At 42.7% G+C, this 18229-nt stretch overlaps 1 protein-coding gene across 1 annotated transcript in view; it reads right to left on the reverse strand.

The window, feature by feature from the left end:
* Window positions 1–6905: 6905 nt before the first annotated feature.
* The window catches only part of casq1a (calsequestrin 1a), a 14466-nt gene continuing 3142 nt past the window's right edge, over window positions 6906–18229 (reverse strand). Inside the window, exons 4-11 of the mRNA XM_037682115.1 lie at window positions 16646–16757; window positions 16386–16459; window positions 14943–15073; window positions 14812–14857; window positions 14616–14670; window positions 14314–14414; window positions 14131–14205; window positions 6906–8004 (exon numbers count right to left, since the gene is read on the reverse strand). Of these exons, the coding sequence (XP_037538043.1) occupies window positions 7567–8004; window positions 14131–14205; window positions 14314–14414; window positions 14616–14670; window positions 14812–14857; window positions 14943–15073; window positions 16386–16459; window positions 16646–16757 (1032 nt within the window). The 3' untranslated portion in view covers window positions 6906–7566. The remainder of the gene's footprint in view (window positions 8005–14130; window positions 14206–14313; window positions 14415–14615; window positions 14671–14811; window positions 14858–14942; window positions 15074–16385; window positions 16460–16645; window positions 16758–18229) is intronic.

Genomic DNA, 18229 nt, shown 5'->3' on the forward strand with positions numbered 1-18229 from the left:
ATATATATATATATATATATATATATATATATATATATATATATATACAGTTATTTGTATATTAATATACCCACCCATCCATTTTCTTCTGCTTATCCGGGGTCGGGTCGTGGGGGTAACAGCTTAAGTAGGGAGGCCCAGACTTCCGTCTCCCCAGCCGCTTGGGCCAGCTCTTCCAAGAGAATCCCGAGGCATTCCCAGGCCAGCCGAGAAACCTAGTCCCTCCAACATGTTCTGGGTCTTCCTCTGGGTCTCCTCCTGGTGTGATGTGTCCGGAACACCTCACCAGGGAGCCGTGCAGGAGTCATCCTAACCAGATGCACGAGCCACCTCAACTCCTCTCAATGTGGCGAAGCAGCGGCTCTACTCTGAGTCCCTCCCGGATGACCGAGCTTCTCACCCTGTCTCTAAGGGAGAGCCCAGACACCCTGCGAAGAAAACTCATTTTGGCCGCTTGTATCCAAGACCTCGTTCTTTTGGTCACAACCCAAAGCTCATGACCATAGATGAGGGTAGGAACGTAGATCAACCGGTAAATTGAGAGCTTCACCTTTTGACTCAGCTCTCTCTTCACCACGACAGACCAGTACAGCACCCGCTTCACTGCAGATGCTGCACCTATCCGCCTATCGATCTCTCGCTCCATTTTTCCCTCATTCGTGAACAAGACCCCAAGATACTTGAACTCCTCCACTTGGGGCAGGACCTCCTCCCTGACCCAAAGAGGGCACTTTACCTTTTTCCGGCTCAAGACCATAGCCTCGGATTTGGAGGAACTGATCTTAGGCCGCGTCACTCTCTGCTGCGAACCGCTCCAGCGAAAGCTGTAGATCACGACCTGATGAAGCCAACAGGACCAAATCATCTGCAAAAAGCAGAAACATGATCTAAGGCCACCAAAATGGATCCCCTCAACACCTTGGCTGCACAAGGAAATTCTGTCCATAAAAGTTACGAACAGAATTGGTGACAAAGAGCAACCTTGACAGAGTCCAACTCTCACCGGGAATGAGCCTGACTTACTGCCAGCAATGCGGACCAAGCTCTGACACCGGTCATACAGGGACCAAACAGTCCATATCCAAGGGCCTGGTACCCCATACTCCCAGAGTACCCCACACAGGGTTCTCTGAGGGACATGGTTGAACACCTTCTCCAAGTCCACAAAACACATGTAGACAGGTTGGGCAAACTCCCACGCACCCTCCAGGACCCTGCTGAGGGTGTAGAGCTGGTCCAGTGTTCCACGACCAAGATGAAAACTGCACTGCTCCTCCTGAATCCGAGGTTCGACTATCCGACGGACTCTCCTCTCCAGAACCCCCGAATAGACCTTACCAGGGAGACTTAAGAGCGTGATCCCTCTGTAGTTGGAACACACTCTGTGGTCCCCCTTTTTGAATAGGGACCACCACCCTGGTCTGTCTATCCAGAGGAACTGCCCCCAATGTCCATGCAATATCGCAGAGTCGTGTAAGCCAACACAACCCTACAACATCCAGATTCTTAAGGAACTCGGTGCAAATCTCATCCACCCCTGGGGCCCTGCCACCGAGGTGCTTTTTAACCACTTTAGTGACCTAAGCACCAGAGATTCAAGAGCCCGACCCAAAGTACCCAGGCTCCACTTCCTCAGTGGAAGACGTGCCAGTGGGATTGAGGAGGTCTTCGAAGTATTCTGCCCACCAACCCACGACATCCCGAATTGAGGTCAGCAGCATACCACGCTACTATAAACAGTGTTGGTGGTGTACTGCTTCCCCCCTCAAGATGCCGGACCAGAATCGCCTCAAAGCCATATGGATGACATTCTCCATGGCCTCTCTGAACTCCTCCCATGCCAGAGTTTTTGCCTCAGTGACCACCCGAGCCACAAGCCGCTTGGACTGCCGGTCCCTATCAGCTGCTTCTGGAGTCCCACAAGTCAAAAAGGCCCGATAGGACTCCTTCTTCAACCTGACAGTGTCCCTCACCACCGGTGTCCACCACCGGGTTTGAGGGTTGCCGCCACGACAGGCACCGACAACCTTGCAGACACGGCTCCGGTAAGCTGCCTCGACAATAGAGGCGCGGGACATGGCCCACTCAGACTCAATGTCCCCAACCGCCCTGGAATGTGTTCAAAGTTCTCCCGTAGGTGAGACTTAAAGCTCCGTCTCATGGGAGACCCTGCCAGATGTTCCAAGCAGACCCTCACAATACATTTGGGCCTGCCAAGTCTGACCAGCATCCTCCCCCACTATCAAAGCCAACTCACCACCAGGTAGTGGTCAGTGGACAGTTCCGCCCCCTCCCACCCAAGTGTCCAAGACACGCAGCGGCAGATCATATGAGACAACAACAAAGTCGATAATCAAACTACGGCCTAGGGTGTCCTGGTGCCAAGAGCACATATCGACACCTTTATGCTTGAACATGGTAGTCATTATTGACAATCCATGATGAGCACAGAAGTCCAACAATAGAACACCACTTGGGTTCAGATCAGGGAGGCCGTTCCTCCCAACAACACCGCTCCAGGTCTCACTGTCATTGCCCATGTGAGCGTTGAAGTCCCCCAGCAGAACAAGGGAGTCCCCAGGAGGTGCACTCTCCAGTACCAACTCCAAGGACTCCAAAAAGGGTGGGTATTCTGAACTTCAGTTTGGTGCATAAGCACAACCTAGAAAGTTCCTGGAGAAACTTTGATGGGGACTGCCAATTTTTTATGAAATTATTAATAATAATAAATATTAATATTAGTGATTATTAATAAATATCACCAATAATAATTAATAGTGTTAATTATTTATTGTTAAAACAATAATTAATCATCAATATTAATATTCACACCAATAATTAGTATTAATATTAAATATTACTTATTAATATAAGTACTTATTTATATTAAAATACATAATTATTAACATTAATAATTAATATTTGTTATTATTATTACTAATAAATAATCATGATAGGTGATAATAGGTAATAATAGGTGCCTTCCTTGCATGTTGAACCAAAATGGCTACATATGTTACACAGTTTCTGTGACGAGTTTTCTCCTATTCATTTCCTATGGGAAATTTGGCATTTTTTGTTAGCAAAATATGTCACCATGGTGACTGTGAATACCGATAAAAGTAATTGCACACTTCCCGGAGCCGGGCTTGTCGTTTTTATACAACTTTTGTGGGGGTCCACGTTGTGGTTCGGGCCGCATTAAAGTTGAAAAAGATTAACTTTTTAGGTGTAGAATAATAAGTGGGCAGTCACCAACTAGTTCCTGGAGTTGGTGAAATATTGCGTCTTTGTTTGCAAATTACGTTGTCATGGTAACTCAAAATGCCAATAAAAGTAATAGCACACATCACGGGGCGAGCCAGTCGTTCTGATATAACTTTTGTGGTGGTAGACGCTGTGGTTCAGGCCGCATTAACAGAGATAGAAATGTACACACTCTTCCGAGGTGTAGACTAATAGGTGCCTGCCATGCATTTGCATGGCAGTCCCCAATAAAACTAACTAACACTTTTATATTTTGTGATTAGGAGGATTTTTATGATGTGACACTGTGAATTTTAAGTTGGAAGACAAAAGTCAATCGGTGCATCTGGACAGCAAAGTGTTAACCCTTCACAAAGTCGATGCGTGAGAAATGCGTGTGCGTGGCAGAGGAGATCAACTGATCAGTTGCAGGAGGGCGCTTCCTTTTCACTTGTGGGCTACACACACACGGTGCAAAATCATTTAAAATAATTCATTTTAAGTAAACAATCCATGGCTCACTCATCAGCCAATTGTGTCATGTCTGATCTTATTTTGAACAACCGCGAAAAACGAACCGCGAAGTAGGGAGGAACTACTGTATATGGATGCAGTCAGAGAGGACATGGAGGTAGTTGGAGTAAGGACAGAGGATAGAGTGAGATGGAGGAGGATGACTCGCTGTGATGACCCTTGAAGGAGGAAAAGCCGAAAGAAGAAGTAGTTTAATAGGTTGTGTAATGTAAAATTTACTCTTGCATACTGAATTTTACTGAGAGTTCTTGCCCTGTGTGCCACTCTGCAGCCTGAAAACATCCACTGTAGTTACTATTTTAAGTTATTAGTAGCTTTTTTCCCCCCCCATGTCTTCTTTGCCTTTATGTTGGTCAATAAGAAATAGATGCCTCTCTAAATGCATTAAGTAACACTGTGAGCTTCGCTACCTCCACATTACAGCTATCTTTGTTTGTTTGTTTGTTTGTCTGAGGTTAGCTCACCCTGGGTTACATTTCCTCGTGGGTGGAGCAATCTTACTTTTCACGTACAATATTTTATAATGTTCTTATAGAAACAATTCCTGAATGTTGTTCATACTGTGTTAATGCTACATGTTTGTATCTTGACCCTACAACTGGTTAAGGTTATAGTAGACCTAGCCCACTACTGGAGGTTTAATTGGGTATTTTAAGCTACTAACAAACATGATGGATGATCAAATTGCTTTATGCTAGACCAATGGTAAGGAGTGATTATTATTGTTATTGTTTCATATTGGCTAGTAGTTTTTTTTTCCCTTCCCAAAACTTAACTTAGACTACACTGTGTTTCTTAGACTGACTAGGATGCGTGATAGAAGCGAAACGTGCTCTATTCACACAAGGAGAGCTGTTGGTCAGGCAGGTCTTGTTGTGCCATTAACTCTAAAGTACTTATTGAATCAATGTCACTTGTATAGGTAAAGCTAGATGTTTAATTACCTGTTAAAATACACCAGAATGCAAGAAATGACATCTATTTTATTCAAAATTTTCTGGGAGGACCCCCAAACCCCCCTACTAGTGTGTCCCCCACATTGCAAAAATGCTTCTGACACCAATGGCCACCATGTTGCTAACAATCTTCCAGAGCAGGACTCTCACCTAGACCAAAGCAGGACTCACAAATTTAACATACTTCAGTTATCCAGGAGAGACTCAGAGTAGAACCGCTGCTCCTCCACATCGAAAGGAGCCAATTGAAGTGGTGGGCATCTGCTAAGGATGCTTTCCGGACACCTCTCAGGGAAGATTTTTACCGGCATGTTCTACTGGGAGGAAACCCCGAAGACGACCCAGGACACAATGAAGAGACTACGTCTCTCTGTTGGCCTGGAAATGCCTTGGAGTCCTCCCAGAAGAGCTGAAAGAGGTGACTGTGGAAAGAGATGCCTGGACCTCCCTGCTCAAGCTGCTGCCCCAGAGACTTGACTCCAGATGGAGGGATGAGTAGTTGGTTGGATGGATGGATGCACAGGTGAGTGGATGGATGGATGGATGGATGGATGTGTGGTTGGGTGGATGGACGGATGGATGTGTGGTTGGGTGGATGGACAGATGGATGGATGGATGGATGGATAGACGGACGAACGGATGGATGGATAGACGGACGGATGGATAGACGGGCGGACGGATGGATAGACGGGTGGATGGATGGACGGATGGATATGTGATTGGGTGGATGGATGAATGGATGCTCAGTTGGGTCGGTGGATGGATGGATTGACGAATGGATGGATGCATGGGTGGGTGGACGGACGGACGAATAGATGGACGGATGGATGTGTGGTTGGGTAGATTGATGGATGGATGCGCAGTTGGATGGATGGATGGGTGGATGAATGGATGATATATGGACAGAGTACAATGAATTTGATTACGGAGCCTGAACATGATAAAACTCACATGATGTTAACATGTGTGCTCACATGTGACAGTATGTAGTAAGGTTTGTTTCAGATGTAATGGATACAGGGATGAAAAACGAAGAAGAAAACAAAAAGGCAGAAACGTGGGAGAAAGGTTAAAATAAATCAACTACTCAATCATTTGAAGAAACTATGCTTTTAAGCAAAATGAAAAACTAGAAAACATTTTCCATCATCCCATTTCTGACATGAACTGGTTGTAATGTCAAACCCAAGTGCAGGCAGAGAGCAGGAGATTCTGGGTAAAATAATTATTTAAAGTTTATTTTAAATAAACAAAACAACAAGGCTGACGGGGCAGCAAAACTTACTTTCAAGAAGAGGACACGTAGAGCAGACCACAACACCATGGAGGGATAGAAAGACACTGACTTTATACAAACACTGACGAGACAAGATGACACCTGTGGTGATTGGAAGTGCAGACAGGTGTGTCAGGAACTGAACACCCAGGGAGTGCATGAGCTAAAGCAAACCACAAGATGGAGACATTAGGGAGTGGAGGAGAACAACACACAGAAACCCTATTCTGAAAAAATCTCATCTCCTTAATAACAAACATTCTCATTTCAAATCCCTCCCAAACAGTGAGCCGCTTGTTTAATGTGCTTCAGCAGACTTGAAATTGATGACTGGATGTAAATTAGTCAATAAAATAAAGCTATCATGATTACTGGTTACAGGAACTAATCACGTGGGAGTCGCATGCAACATCAATATTGTTGCTTAATGAAGTTTACAGCATGGTCGAAATGTGATACTGAAACCTGAGAAGCTGCCAAACCACCTTCATGTTTTTATGTCCCATTTAATTTGCAATTGTGCACAAATCTTACTGCCTAAAATTCTTATCATTTATTCAGAGCATTCTGTATGTCCAGCTTCTTCAGCGTTGTTTGGCCACAGAGCTGTTTCATTAACCTGTTTTCCATTTGTCTGAAGCCACATGCTATACAAAAATAAATTACTACTGTTAATGCTTATCAAAAACAGACCCAACATATTTTATTACATTTTTTGTTGTCACAAAGTGGCTTTCAACTTTGTCTACTTGTTTTGGTCCACTGATTTAACCTAACTACACTTCTTTGTGAAAACACTTGCCTATTATAAAAAAATTTAACTATTAACTGGCCTATCATCAAAAATAACCCACACATACACAGACTCATCTTTTTAAGAATTATACAGTTGCTGAATTTCTGTCCAAGTTGGCCTTTATTTAAGACTTTACAGTGATTAAATTTTTCTTGTTACAAAAATAGAATCTGGCTGTAGTTATAAATCCCCATTCATCCATGTGATGTACAGCACTTTCACACTGACTTTACATTATCAGGCTGGTGATGTTTGAGACACAATGCAACAGACTGCTATAGCACCCTTTGATTTTAGTGGATTCAGTACTGGAAAACAAAAGAATAACTGAGTGAAACATTCAAACAGCAAAAGACCACATGTGGGCTCTGACATTAGGGATAAAACAGTGAAACCCCTCCAGATTTTAGGAAGATAAAAACTTTAATCATATAAAAATCAATAGCAGTAGGTGACAAAGATTTGAAAGAATATCTTCTTTTATTGCACCATACAGTGTTACAAGTGTGAATAAAGGTTTTGTGGCATCATAGAGTATTTTGTCACATGGAGGACAATTTGTCAGGGAGAAGGAGCAACAAATAATGGAATATGATGATTCTGGTGAGATGCCAAGAGTGGACAATGAGCAGATGAGAGAGATCTACATGAACGGACGAGCGTAAGAAACAGTTACAAAAGAGGAGGATTCAGTGAAGTTGATGTTGACTCCCAAAACTGTATTGGTCAGTTTAAAAAGTAAATTTGAACTTGAGAATTTAATAATCGTCGTCGTCGTCATCATCATCATCGTCATCATCGTCATCATCGTCATCATCGTCGTCATCGTCATCGTCATCATCATCGTCATCGTCATCATCGTCGTCGTCGTCATCGTCGTCGTCGTCATCGTCGTCATCGTCATCATCGTCGTCATCGTCGTCATCGTCGTCATCGTCGTCATCGTCGTCATCGTCATCATCGTCGTCATCGTCATCATCGTCATCATCGTCATCATCGTCATCATCGTCATCATCGTCGTCATCGTCGTCATCGTCGTCATCATCGTCATCATCGTCATCATCGTCATCATCATCATCATCATCATCTTCTTCTGGATCGATTTCACCCGACAATACATCCTCAAGCCAGTCCTCAAGCTCATCCACCGATGGTAGGTCTTCTCCATCGTCCATGTCCATCCACACACTGTCAGCCTGGAGAGCAACAAGAACAATCAACTCAGCAACAAAAACAATCAACTCACCAACAAGAGTGATTCAAGTCAGCAACATGATCAATCAAACAAATTATGTCAAAACACTCTGAGATAGTGATACTCAATAAAATAACATATTTAGGACTCGGTTTCTTGCCTTGTGGGTTTGGTAATATGCTAGAAAACTGATCAGCATAATTTTTTAAAGGAGATAAGCAACAATTTTTTTATAGGGGCAGTTTGACTTGAATAATGTGATTGATTATGTCAAACTGGGTCACTTACAAAAATAATGTGACTGACACCTCCATGAATTGCCACTTTACCGTGGTGGAGGAGTTTGTGTGCTCGAATCAAGGACGATGAGCTATGCTGTTTGGGGCAATTGTTCCTGGTAGGGTATCCCAAGGTAGATTGGTCCTAGGTGACAGGCTAGACAAAGAGCGAATCATACTCATATGGACAAATGACAACAAGGAGCTCAATGTCCCTCACCCAGACACTGGTTACTGGGGTCTCATCTTGGAGCCAGGCCTGGAAGAGAGGCTCGTCACCAAGCACCTGGTGACCAGGCCTCTACTCATGGGACCTGGTCAAGCTTAGCTCGAATAGGTTACTTGAGTTTGCCTTCCTGTGGGCTCACCACTTTCAGGAGGAGATATCTGACTCAGGTTCATAGTACCATGGTTAGTAGCCAACATCAGAGGTCTTGGTGCTCTGACCGTGACTTATGAAAGCTGGCTCTTGGGATATGAAATATCACCTCTCTGGAAGGGAAGGAGCCTGGGCTTGTGCATGAGATTAAGTGGTACTAAATATGGTCGGGCTCAGCTTGATGCATGACGTGCTCTGGAACCAATCTCCTTGCGAGCAGATGGACCCTATCCTAATCTGGAGTTGCCCATAGTGAGAGATGCTGGGCTGGTGTGAGTCTCTTTATAGACCCCAGCTTGGTGTTTGTACATTGGAGTTTTATCTGGTGGATGAGAGGGTAGCTTCCTTATGCCTTCGGGGGGTGGGGTGAGCTATGATTGTTGTTTGTGCCTATGTTCAGAACAGCACTTCAGTGTAGACTCCAAGAATAGTCTTCTTCGAGTCTTTACCAAAGGTGCTGGAAGGTGCTCCAACAGGGGACTCCTTTAGTCTCCTGGGGGACTTCAATGTGCAAATGGATTGTGATAGTGTGATTTGGAGTGGCATGATTGGGAGGAACAGCCTCTCTGATCGGAACCTGAGCAGTGTACTATTGTTGGACAACTATGCTAGTCATGGTTTGTCCACCACAAACATCATATTCAAACATAAGGGTGTCCATAAGTGCACATGGCACCAAGACACCCTAGACCTCAGTTCAATGATAGACTTTGTAGTCATGTCCTCTGATCTGTGGCTGTACGTTTTGGACACTCGGGTGAAGAACTCAGATTAGCTGTCAACTGATGACCATCTGGTGGTGAGTTAGATCAGATGAGGGTTTGCTCTGAACACCTGACAGAAGAACCCATCAGAAGGATCTTGAGCTTACACCACAGAAATAATTTTAACAGCATCCCAGCAGAATTCAAGCATCTCAGCAGAGTTTGAGCACATTAAGTTCAAGTGGGCCATGTCCTGCGTCTTAACTGTTAAGGTGAATGCCTTGAGCTGTGACCACAAGATTGTCATGCCTCTCACAGTGGCCATCCTCAAACTCAGTGATGGACACCCTGGGTTAAGGAGTCTATTAAACTAAAGAAGGAGTCCTATCAGGCCTCGTCAGCTAGTAGGACTCTGGAGATAACTGTGATGTATTGGCGGGCCAAGGAGGCTGCAGCCCTGGATGTTGCTGTGGCAAAGGCATGGATGTGAGAGGGGTTCAGCGATGCCTTAGACATAGACTCCTGTTCAGCTTCGAGAAGATTCTGGCAAACCATCAGGCAACTGAAGCAGGAAAAACAGCACTTTATCAATCATGTGTGTAGAAGTGGAGTGTTGTTGACCTACACCACTGATGTTGTTAGACAATGGAATGAATATTTCTGGAACCTTTTCAATTCTACCAGCATGTATTCCATAGAAAGAGCTGAGCCAGGGGGAAATGGGAGTTGGTCTGTCCATAACCAGACCTGTAGTTGTTGAGGTAATTAAAAAGATCCATGGCTGCTGGTTTCTGGGGGTGGATGAGATCCACTCTGAGATCTTCAAGGCTCTGGATGTTGCTGGGCTACCTTGTACGACATGTCTTCGCAACATTGTGTGGACATCAGAAGCAGTGCCACTAGATAGTGCCACTCTTACCTCCCCATCAATCTGGTTTCAGAAAACAACATAGCACAATGACTGCTTTGTTGAAGGTTTTTAATGATGTCGTTGGAGCACTGGATACTAAAGATTATTGTGCTGCACTTTACTTAGACCTGTCTAAAGCTTTTGACACTGTGGACCATGATATCTTATGTCGTAAGCTCTCAGAAATTGGTTTCTCAGATCACATCATCAGAGACAGTGTGTTCAACATAATGATACTTCTTCCAATTATCTAACTGTTAAGAATGGTGTACCACAAGGCTCAGTCTTAGGACCCACCCTCTTCACAATCTACATAGGTAATGTAGGTCAGGTCATCCCTGATCCTTACAGCTATATGTTGAGAATACAGTTGTTTACTGTCGAGCTAAAACAGTTGGTAAGGTTTTCCAGCTTTTGCAATTCGCCTTTGACATCATCCAGTCAGATTTCTTCCGTCTCAAACTTGTACTAAATGCAGTCAAAACCAAAAGGATGTTGTTTTCAAACAGAAAGTTGGTCCCAGCAATCCTTCCTTCTATTTTATCTTCGAATGGCATTCCTATTGAGTTTGTAGATTCTTACAAATACTTGGGTATCTTGGTCGAATCGCATCTCTCTTTTAAGTCCCACATGGAAAACTTGGTAAAGAAACTGAAAGTAAAACTGGGTTTCTTTTTCAGAAATAGATCCTGTCTAACTCTGAATGCTAGGAAATACCTTGTAACTTGGACTTTCCTTCCCTTCATTGACTATGGTGACATTATTTACATGAACACCCCAACAAGCACTTGTAGGCACATATAAATATTTGGACGCTTTCTATCACGGTGCCCTAAGATTCATAACTGGCTGTAACTACCGTACCCACCACTGTACCTGTATTCACTGGTTAACTGGTCATCATTAACTTCACACAGACTCTCTCACTGGTACATTTTCATCTTTAAATCACTTCTTAGTCTGCTGCCTTCATACATCTCCTCTTACATGCCATTACATGAGTGCAGCTACAGTGTACACTCTCAGGACATTATTACATGCAGTATACCTTCAGTGCAGACTGAGCTAGGCAAAAGGCTCCTACTCCGCTCCTGTATCCTGGAATATCTTGCAAAAAGATCTGAAGCTCTCGACCTTGACCTCTCTAAGTGGCTTCAAGCAACTGCTAATTTTATGTCAAAACCAATGCAGAAATCAAAATTTATGCTCAATCATCCAGGTACAAAATCCAGTAATGGTCAATCAGGTCATCTGGACAGTTTCTTTTTTGTGGAAAGACATTTCAACCTCTCTCCGGAGGCTTCATCAGTCTGAAGATTCCCAAGTAAACTGTTTTCTCGACTAAGCAGTACACTCCTTTTGCAAACGCAATGCAGACATGTTCCTGTTTTTAGTATTTTACATTGCTTTACAATGTAGCTGTTTTTGTTTAGTTTTTAAAAACGTCATTTTCTTACATTTATTTTTTCAATTTATATGCTTTATTTTATGATTGTCTACTGTTGTCATTGTTTACTGTTTGTCATCATTCTTTGTTAAAAACAGGTTTCTATTGTAATTGAGTTGTGTGCTTGGGTTTGTAGCTCTGTTTTTATGCAGTCTTTTATCTTGTTTTTAACTGATATTTCATCACTTTGTTTCAGCTATGGCTGTGTTAAAGTGCTTTATAAATAAAGTTGATGATGATGATGATGATGAGTCCTCGAGGCTCAGTGAGACTAACTTGAATAAATAATGGTTGAATGAATTGGCAAACTTGGGTGGTGGTTACCCTCTTCAAAAAGGAGGAATGTAAGGTGTGTTACAATTATAGGGACATTACTCTTCTTAGCCTTCCCATTAAGGTCTGTTCAGGGAAGCAGGAGAAAAGAAATCAATCGTCGAACCTTGGATTCAAGAGGAACAATATAGATTCCTTCATGGTTGTGGAACACTGGACCAGCTCTTTACTCTCACTAGGGTCATTGAGGGGGTGACTTTGCCCATACAGTATAGGCTACATGTGCTTTGTGGACTTGGAAAATGCATTTCACTGTGTTCCTCGTGAAACATTATGGGAGGGTTTTCCGAGAGTATGGATTGGGCTCCATTGCTACCGGCCATTCAGTCCCTATACAAACAGTGCAATAATTTGATTTGAATCATCTGCATTAAGTTGGACCTCTTCAGGGTGGGAGTTAACTATCAGTCAGTAGCCCTCACCCTGACAGTCGCTAAATGCTTTGAAAGACTGGTCATCATGACCCACATCAAAACAACCATCAACATCAGCAAGGACTCTCACCAGTATGCATACCCCAAGAATCGATCAGCAGAGGATTTTATCTCCTCTGTGGTACGCACTGCTCTCACTCACCTTGAGCAGAAGGACTTCTACGTCCATATGCTCTTTGTGGACTTCACGTCTGCCTTCAACCCAGACCCTGATAGACAAACTACTCCCACTAGGACTAAGCTCCTCCATATGCAACTGGGTCCTAGACTTCTTAACAAACAGACCACAGTCAGTGAAGATGCACAACTTCTCCTCCTCCACCATAACCCTCATCACTGGCTCCCCTCAGGGCTGTGTGCTGAGCCCTCTCCTGTTCACTCTGCTCATCTATGACTATACACCTACCCATCCAGACTGTCATATTGTAAAGTTTGCAGACAAAACAGTGGTGGTTGGATGCATCATAAAAACAACGATGAGTCCAGCTACAGGCAAGAGATGGAACATCTGGAGAGCTGATGCAGGAAGAACAACCCTCACATCAATGTGAAGAAGACGAAGGAGATGGTCATGGACTTCAGGTAGAACAATCCCTTCCCCAAATATAGGAGGATCTGTGGTGGAAGTGGTTTCCAGCTACAAGTACTTGGGTGTGCACCTGAATGACAACCTCAGCTGGATCAACAACACCATCAGCCTAATCAAGAAAGCTCATCAGAGACTCTACTTGCTCAGGCGGCTGAGGTGAGCTGGACTGGGAAGCTCAGTCCTCACCTCCTTCTACAGGTATGCAGTGGAGAGCATCCTGTGCTCCAGCATCAATGTGTGGCATGGCGGCTGCACAGCTGCACTACACAACACACACACTTTTTGCCCCGCTCTCCTCAGGCAGGAGGCTGAGGAACATTAAGTGTAGAACAACTAGACTGAGGAACAGCTTCTACCCTGAAGCTGTTAGACTCATGAATCTCTAATCAGGATTATCAATGTGAAAAAACCCCACTGTAATGCCACTTGATTGTTGATATGTGCTGCTGACTATCCATGCTGCTGATCTCATGCTGCTGATTTATTTAATGATGTTGTATTTATTTGTACTCATCTACTCACACAGACTCATGTTCGTGCTGCTGTTGTTCAGCGTATTGTTTTTGTACTATTAGTGTTTGGCGTATTCTTAGTTCATATTTTAGATCTTATTACTGTTTTTCTTTACAATTTATACTTTTGCTGGATGTAACTGGGAACTTGTGTACACAGTTTTGTTCCACCACATGTACCACATATGATGTGAATGACAATAAAGAAACCTTGACCTTGAGTTGGACTTCTCCGGGGCTACGCATTGTCATGGATTCTGTTTGTAACTTTTCTGGACAAAGTTCAAGTATCTTGGGGTATTGTTCATGAGTGAGGGATGAATGGAGCATGAGATTGACAAATGAACTGAAGCAGTTTCTGTGGTATTGTGGACTTTGTGCTGATATGCTGTGGTATCGAAGGAGTTGAGCCGCAAGGCGAAGCTCTTTGCTTGTTGGCCAGTCTATGTTCGTATCCCCATTGATGGTCACAAACTTTTTTTTGTTTGCAGAAAAACACACGTGTGCAACCAATAAGGAAAAAGAACAAACTGTTACTCACATCGTCAGCCTCAATGACACCAATCTGTGGGTGGGACAGGTCAATTCCAAAAGTCTTTTCCCAGTGTGGCACGAGCTACAGGAGGAAATAATGAAATTATCAAAGCACTTCTGTTATCAGTCTCACGTTATCAGTAAGGCTTAGTTTTCAATGCGGTAAGTATGTTCTGTAATATGTTCTGACCAGCGGGAAGTCATCAGGGTCAATCCAGACAATGCTGAGATCAGGGTTTTCTGTGTTATCCTCAGCAACTTGCTTCAGGATGTGCAAGAACTCAAAACCATCTGGAAAACAGAGGAGAAGAGCACAACCCAACAGAAATCAAGAAGCTTCTCTCCTCATATGCAGCCACTAATCCCTGCTATTATTGCTAATGTTCTAACATTTCTACTCCATTCTATAGTTCTAGATTTTCTTATTTTTATAATTCTATTCATAGATTTTTCTGCTCGTAAAATTTTCTATTTAAATTTGATTTAATTTACCGATATCTGACTCTTCTGCAAAGGCAACAATGTGTTCTCCACCAACATCGTCGTCCTATGGAAGGAATAAACACAATCAGAAGTGTTGACGTTACAATTTCAACATCAGGAAATTGTCAAATTTAATGCTGTGATGTTGTATAAGCTTATTCCCAAAATTATATTTTTGCAGAAGTGGAAGTTTAAAGGCTCTTACCCAAATCTCGTACAGGTTGTGGGGCTGCAGCTTTCTCAGGGTTGGTCTTAATAGACACAAATCCATTAGTATTATTGCGTTTTATCATTCATTCAGAAGATTTGTGTGGAAAAGCTACTGGTGTGGTTTACCTGTCATTGTCTTCGATGAATTTCACCAGCTCCTCCTCAGAGTAAGGCTTTCCAGGGATGAGCACAGGATCCTCGATGAAGGGTTCATAAAAGTCGACTTCGTTGAGCTTCAGCTCCAGAGCCTTAGCGACCTGTCAGACAGGACCGAAACATCTGAACCATCATCTTACCCTTATTGATCTGCAGCAGTCTGGTATGGTCATTTTAGATCCTTAACAGGTAAAGTCAGTAATCTGCAGTATTTGGATAGAGAAACCATCAGCAAATCATTCAAATTGATGTTTTTTGAGTCTTGACTCCTTCAGATCTGCCACCACACTGTGCCAGCATAGCAAACCCTCCTTTAGCAGCACTAAGAACCAGTATGTGTGTTCTTTGAGCGCAGCAGACATCTACACAAGGAACACAATAAAAAGTCTGAAGTATTCACCTAACTTCAGTCTGAGGGGATATGAGGGCATCAGCGGGGACCAAATGCACGTATGACCCCAGAATACTGTAACTATACAGAGGAATTTAGAGTTGCCTCACAGGCTGCAAGGTGACCAGTTCTAGTACTTAACTAAACCCAGATCATTTCTACTTCCCCACTGTGGCTAACAATCCCTGTGAAGTTTGTGTAACATGTTGTGTTTGATTTCTTGCCAAACTTTGCAGAAAGTATCATAATAAGCATCTCTATCAAGAGGACATCGCTCGAAAAGTCATTGTTTCTTCCAATTGCAACTTTTCAAAAACTAAGCTGTGCTTTCCTTTGCATGGGTGTCACACCCAGTTACAAAATGAGGACAACATTTAAAACTTGGCCCAAGTCATGAACCAACTTCACTCAATACACTAACTCAAGTCTGATCTTTTCTTGGTTGCAGGTTCATCAGTCTCATTTGTTGTTCTTTGCACATCACAATCAGTGCATACTGAAAAATCAAACTTTTTCTGGCTTCAAAGTAAGTCAGCAGCCATGAGGAGTCTGCACTAAATGAAGTATTTATCAGGTTTTTTTAAGCAAAATGAAAAGCGATAAAAATATTTTACATTTGAAATATCGTCACATAAGATGTAATCTAGTCAGACCTGGCCTGTGGGCCTTGAGTTTGACACATATGCTAGAGGCCACACTTTAAAGGCCATTTGGGTGCAGTCTTAACAAAACTAACGTGAATTTTAACATTTAAAATGTTAATTTAGACTTTTAAAGTTTGAGATATAGTTTTATGAGCACTACACAGTCTGAACTTGGGAGCATCTTGCAGGAAGATGATAAAATGTCTTGCAGGTTTTCCACTTTGGTCTTGTAACCCTGTGAGTGAACTGACAATGATTTTTATCTTTGACATTTTGTTAACCAACACCCTGAACGTCTCAGACCGACAGAAACGTTCTTCAAATGCTTCTGGTGCTGCTTGCTGTTAATAATCCAAGCTCGCTAGTTAAACTGCTTACCTTGGGATTGAATGTGGCGAAGAACTTGACGTGAGGATGAAACTCTTCAGCAGCATCAGCAAAAGCCTCAAAATCTGAAATTTCAGACATTCATTAAATTGTTTCAGTAAAGTGGTGTCGGTGTGAAACGTGAGAGGGCTGCTGTCATCATCACTGACGGTCAATTGCGTGCTTATTTAAAATTAAAGCTGAGCTCTACGACGCTTATCTTGGATCTATAAAGCTGTTGCTTGCTTATTGTGCCACCACAGTATTCTTACGTTCTGATTTGTGACTCTTAAAGTAGCCCACCAGTTTGATGTCCTCTTCGATGTTTTCAAAGCCCTTCAGTTCTCTGCTGTTGTCAATAATTTCCACGGGGTCCTCAAGAACCTGGAGAGCAAGAGAAGTGAACCAGAATGAATCGCTGATGGGTGATCTGATGGTTACTGTAGGGCAGAACGGTGTGGAAACGGCAAATAAAAATGATGACTTCCATGTTTGGACTCATTAATTTTGTTAATTTATATGCATTCTACCCCATGTTTCAGGGCTGTGACACATTAATTTTAGATTTTCTTTTGAAACTGTGGTGTTAGCTTTAAGGGCTTTCAGGCACCGATGTGTTTTGGTGAACTGCCCAAGCTTTGGCCCTCAGGCCCTCCAGTCAGAAACTGTTTGTGGTTCCACCTCATCTGTGGAGCTGCCCTTGATTTCATGATACATGGACAGAATGGAGGCTTTTGAAAGCAGCTGCAGATGATTTTATTTAGACAAGCTTTTTGTTAACATGCCAAAAATTTAAAATGAGCTTGTTTCATATTTATGTTTGAATCCCTTTTTTATATCTATAATGGTATTGTTTTGTCTTTTAATAACAAAAACTGTGTTTCTTTTTTTAATCTGTGAAAGATGCTCTACAAACAAGTGGTATGCCGATGTCCCTGTCACTGAGAGATCTGAATAGTGAATGCTTGTAGTTCTGTCAATGTTTTTCTGTACTGGATTCTAACAGGAAATGATTAATGTTTTTATCACAACATAGTGGGGGAGTTTTTTTTTTTTTTTTTTTTTTGCTTGTCCAAGGCAATGCAGAGTGAAAGATCCTGGAGAGTGGAAGGAGACATTTTATCCACCACCAGGTGCAATGGTGGAGCCAGAGGGTGGCCAATGGTGGACTTGTCCTCCATAGATTCTTCTTTGGCCACCCGAAGGGCCGCCCCAATCATTTGAGGAAACTGTAATTCTAAACAATATAAAAACTAAAACACATCCTCAAATTATAGAGTTGGCCATTTTCGATCTGACATGGCAACCCATTTTTTGATAGTAACATTTCTCATGCTTAGATGCAGCCACACCAAAATGGAAGTTAGTTCCTTGTTTATATTTCAAGTTATTGTGCTCACAATATGAATGGATGAATGGAAAGTATTTTCAATCCCTCCTTTTCGCCCTGCGACAGGAGACAATAAACTTCTCATATCCCAAGAAAAGTGGGAAGGAGGCAGTATGGAGCTAGTATGGAAGTTAATATCGTTGTCAGTGCTATTTTAGTTGAATCAGAATATATCCTGAACCAAGATGAGCAGTTTCTCAACTATTCAGTGAGAAAATTGTTAAAATGCATAAAAACAAAGGTTCTCAGAAGAATGAAGGGCTGCACAACAATCTACTGTCACTGCAACATTTGTGTGTGTGATTCCAATACAGCAGGAGTGTGGAAAATGATGGGTGTTCTCAAATTTAGATCATTCCAACATTCAACAGTAAAATTACTAAAATGTGCAGCCCTCTATAATTTAAAATGGTTTGCATGATGGATGGATGGATGGATGGATGGATGGATGGATGGATGGATGGAT

Source organism: Nematolebias whitei, chromosome 9 (assembly GCF_014905685.2).
Source record: "Nematolebias whitei isolate Nwh7 chromosome 9, NemWhi1, whole genome shotgun sequence".
In the NCBI taxonomy this organism is placed as follows: domain Eukaryota; kingdom Metazoa; phylum Chordata; class Actinopteri; order Cyprinodontiformes; family Rivulidae; genus Nematolebias; species Nematolebias whitei.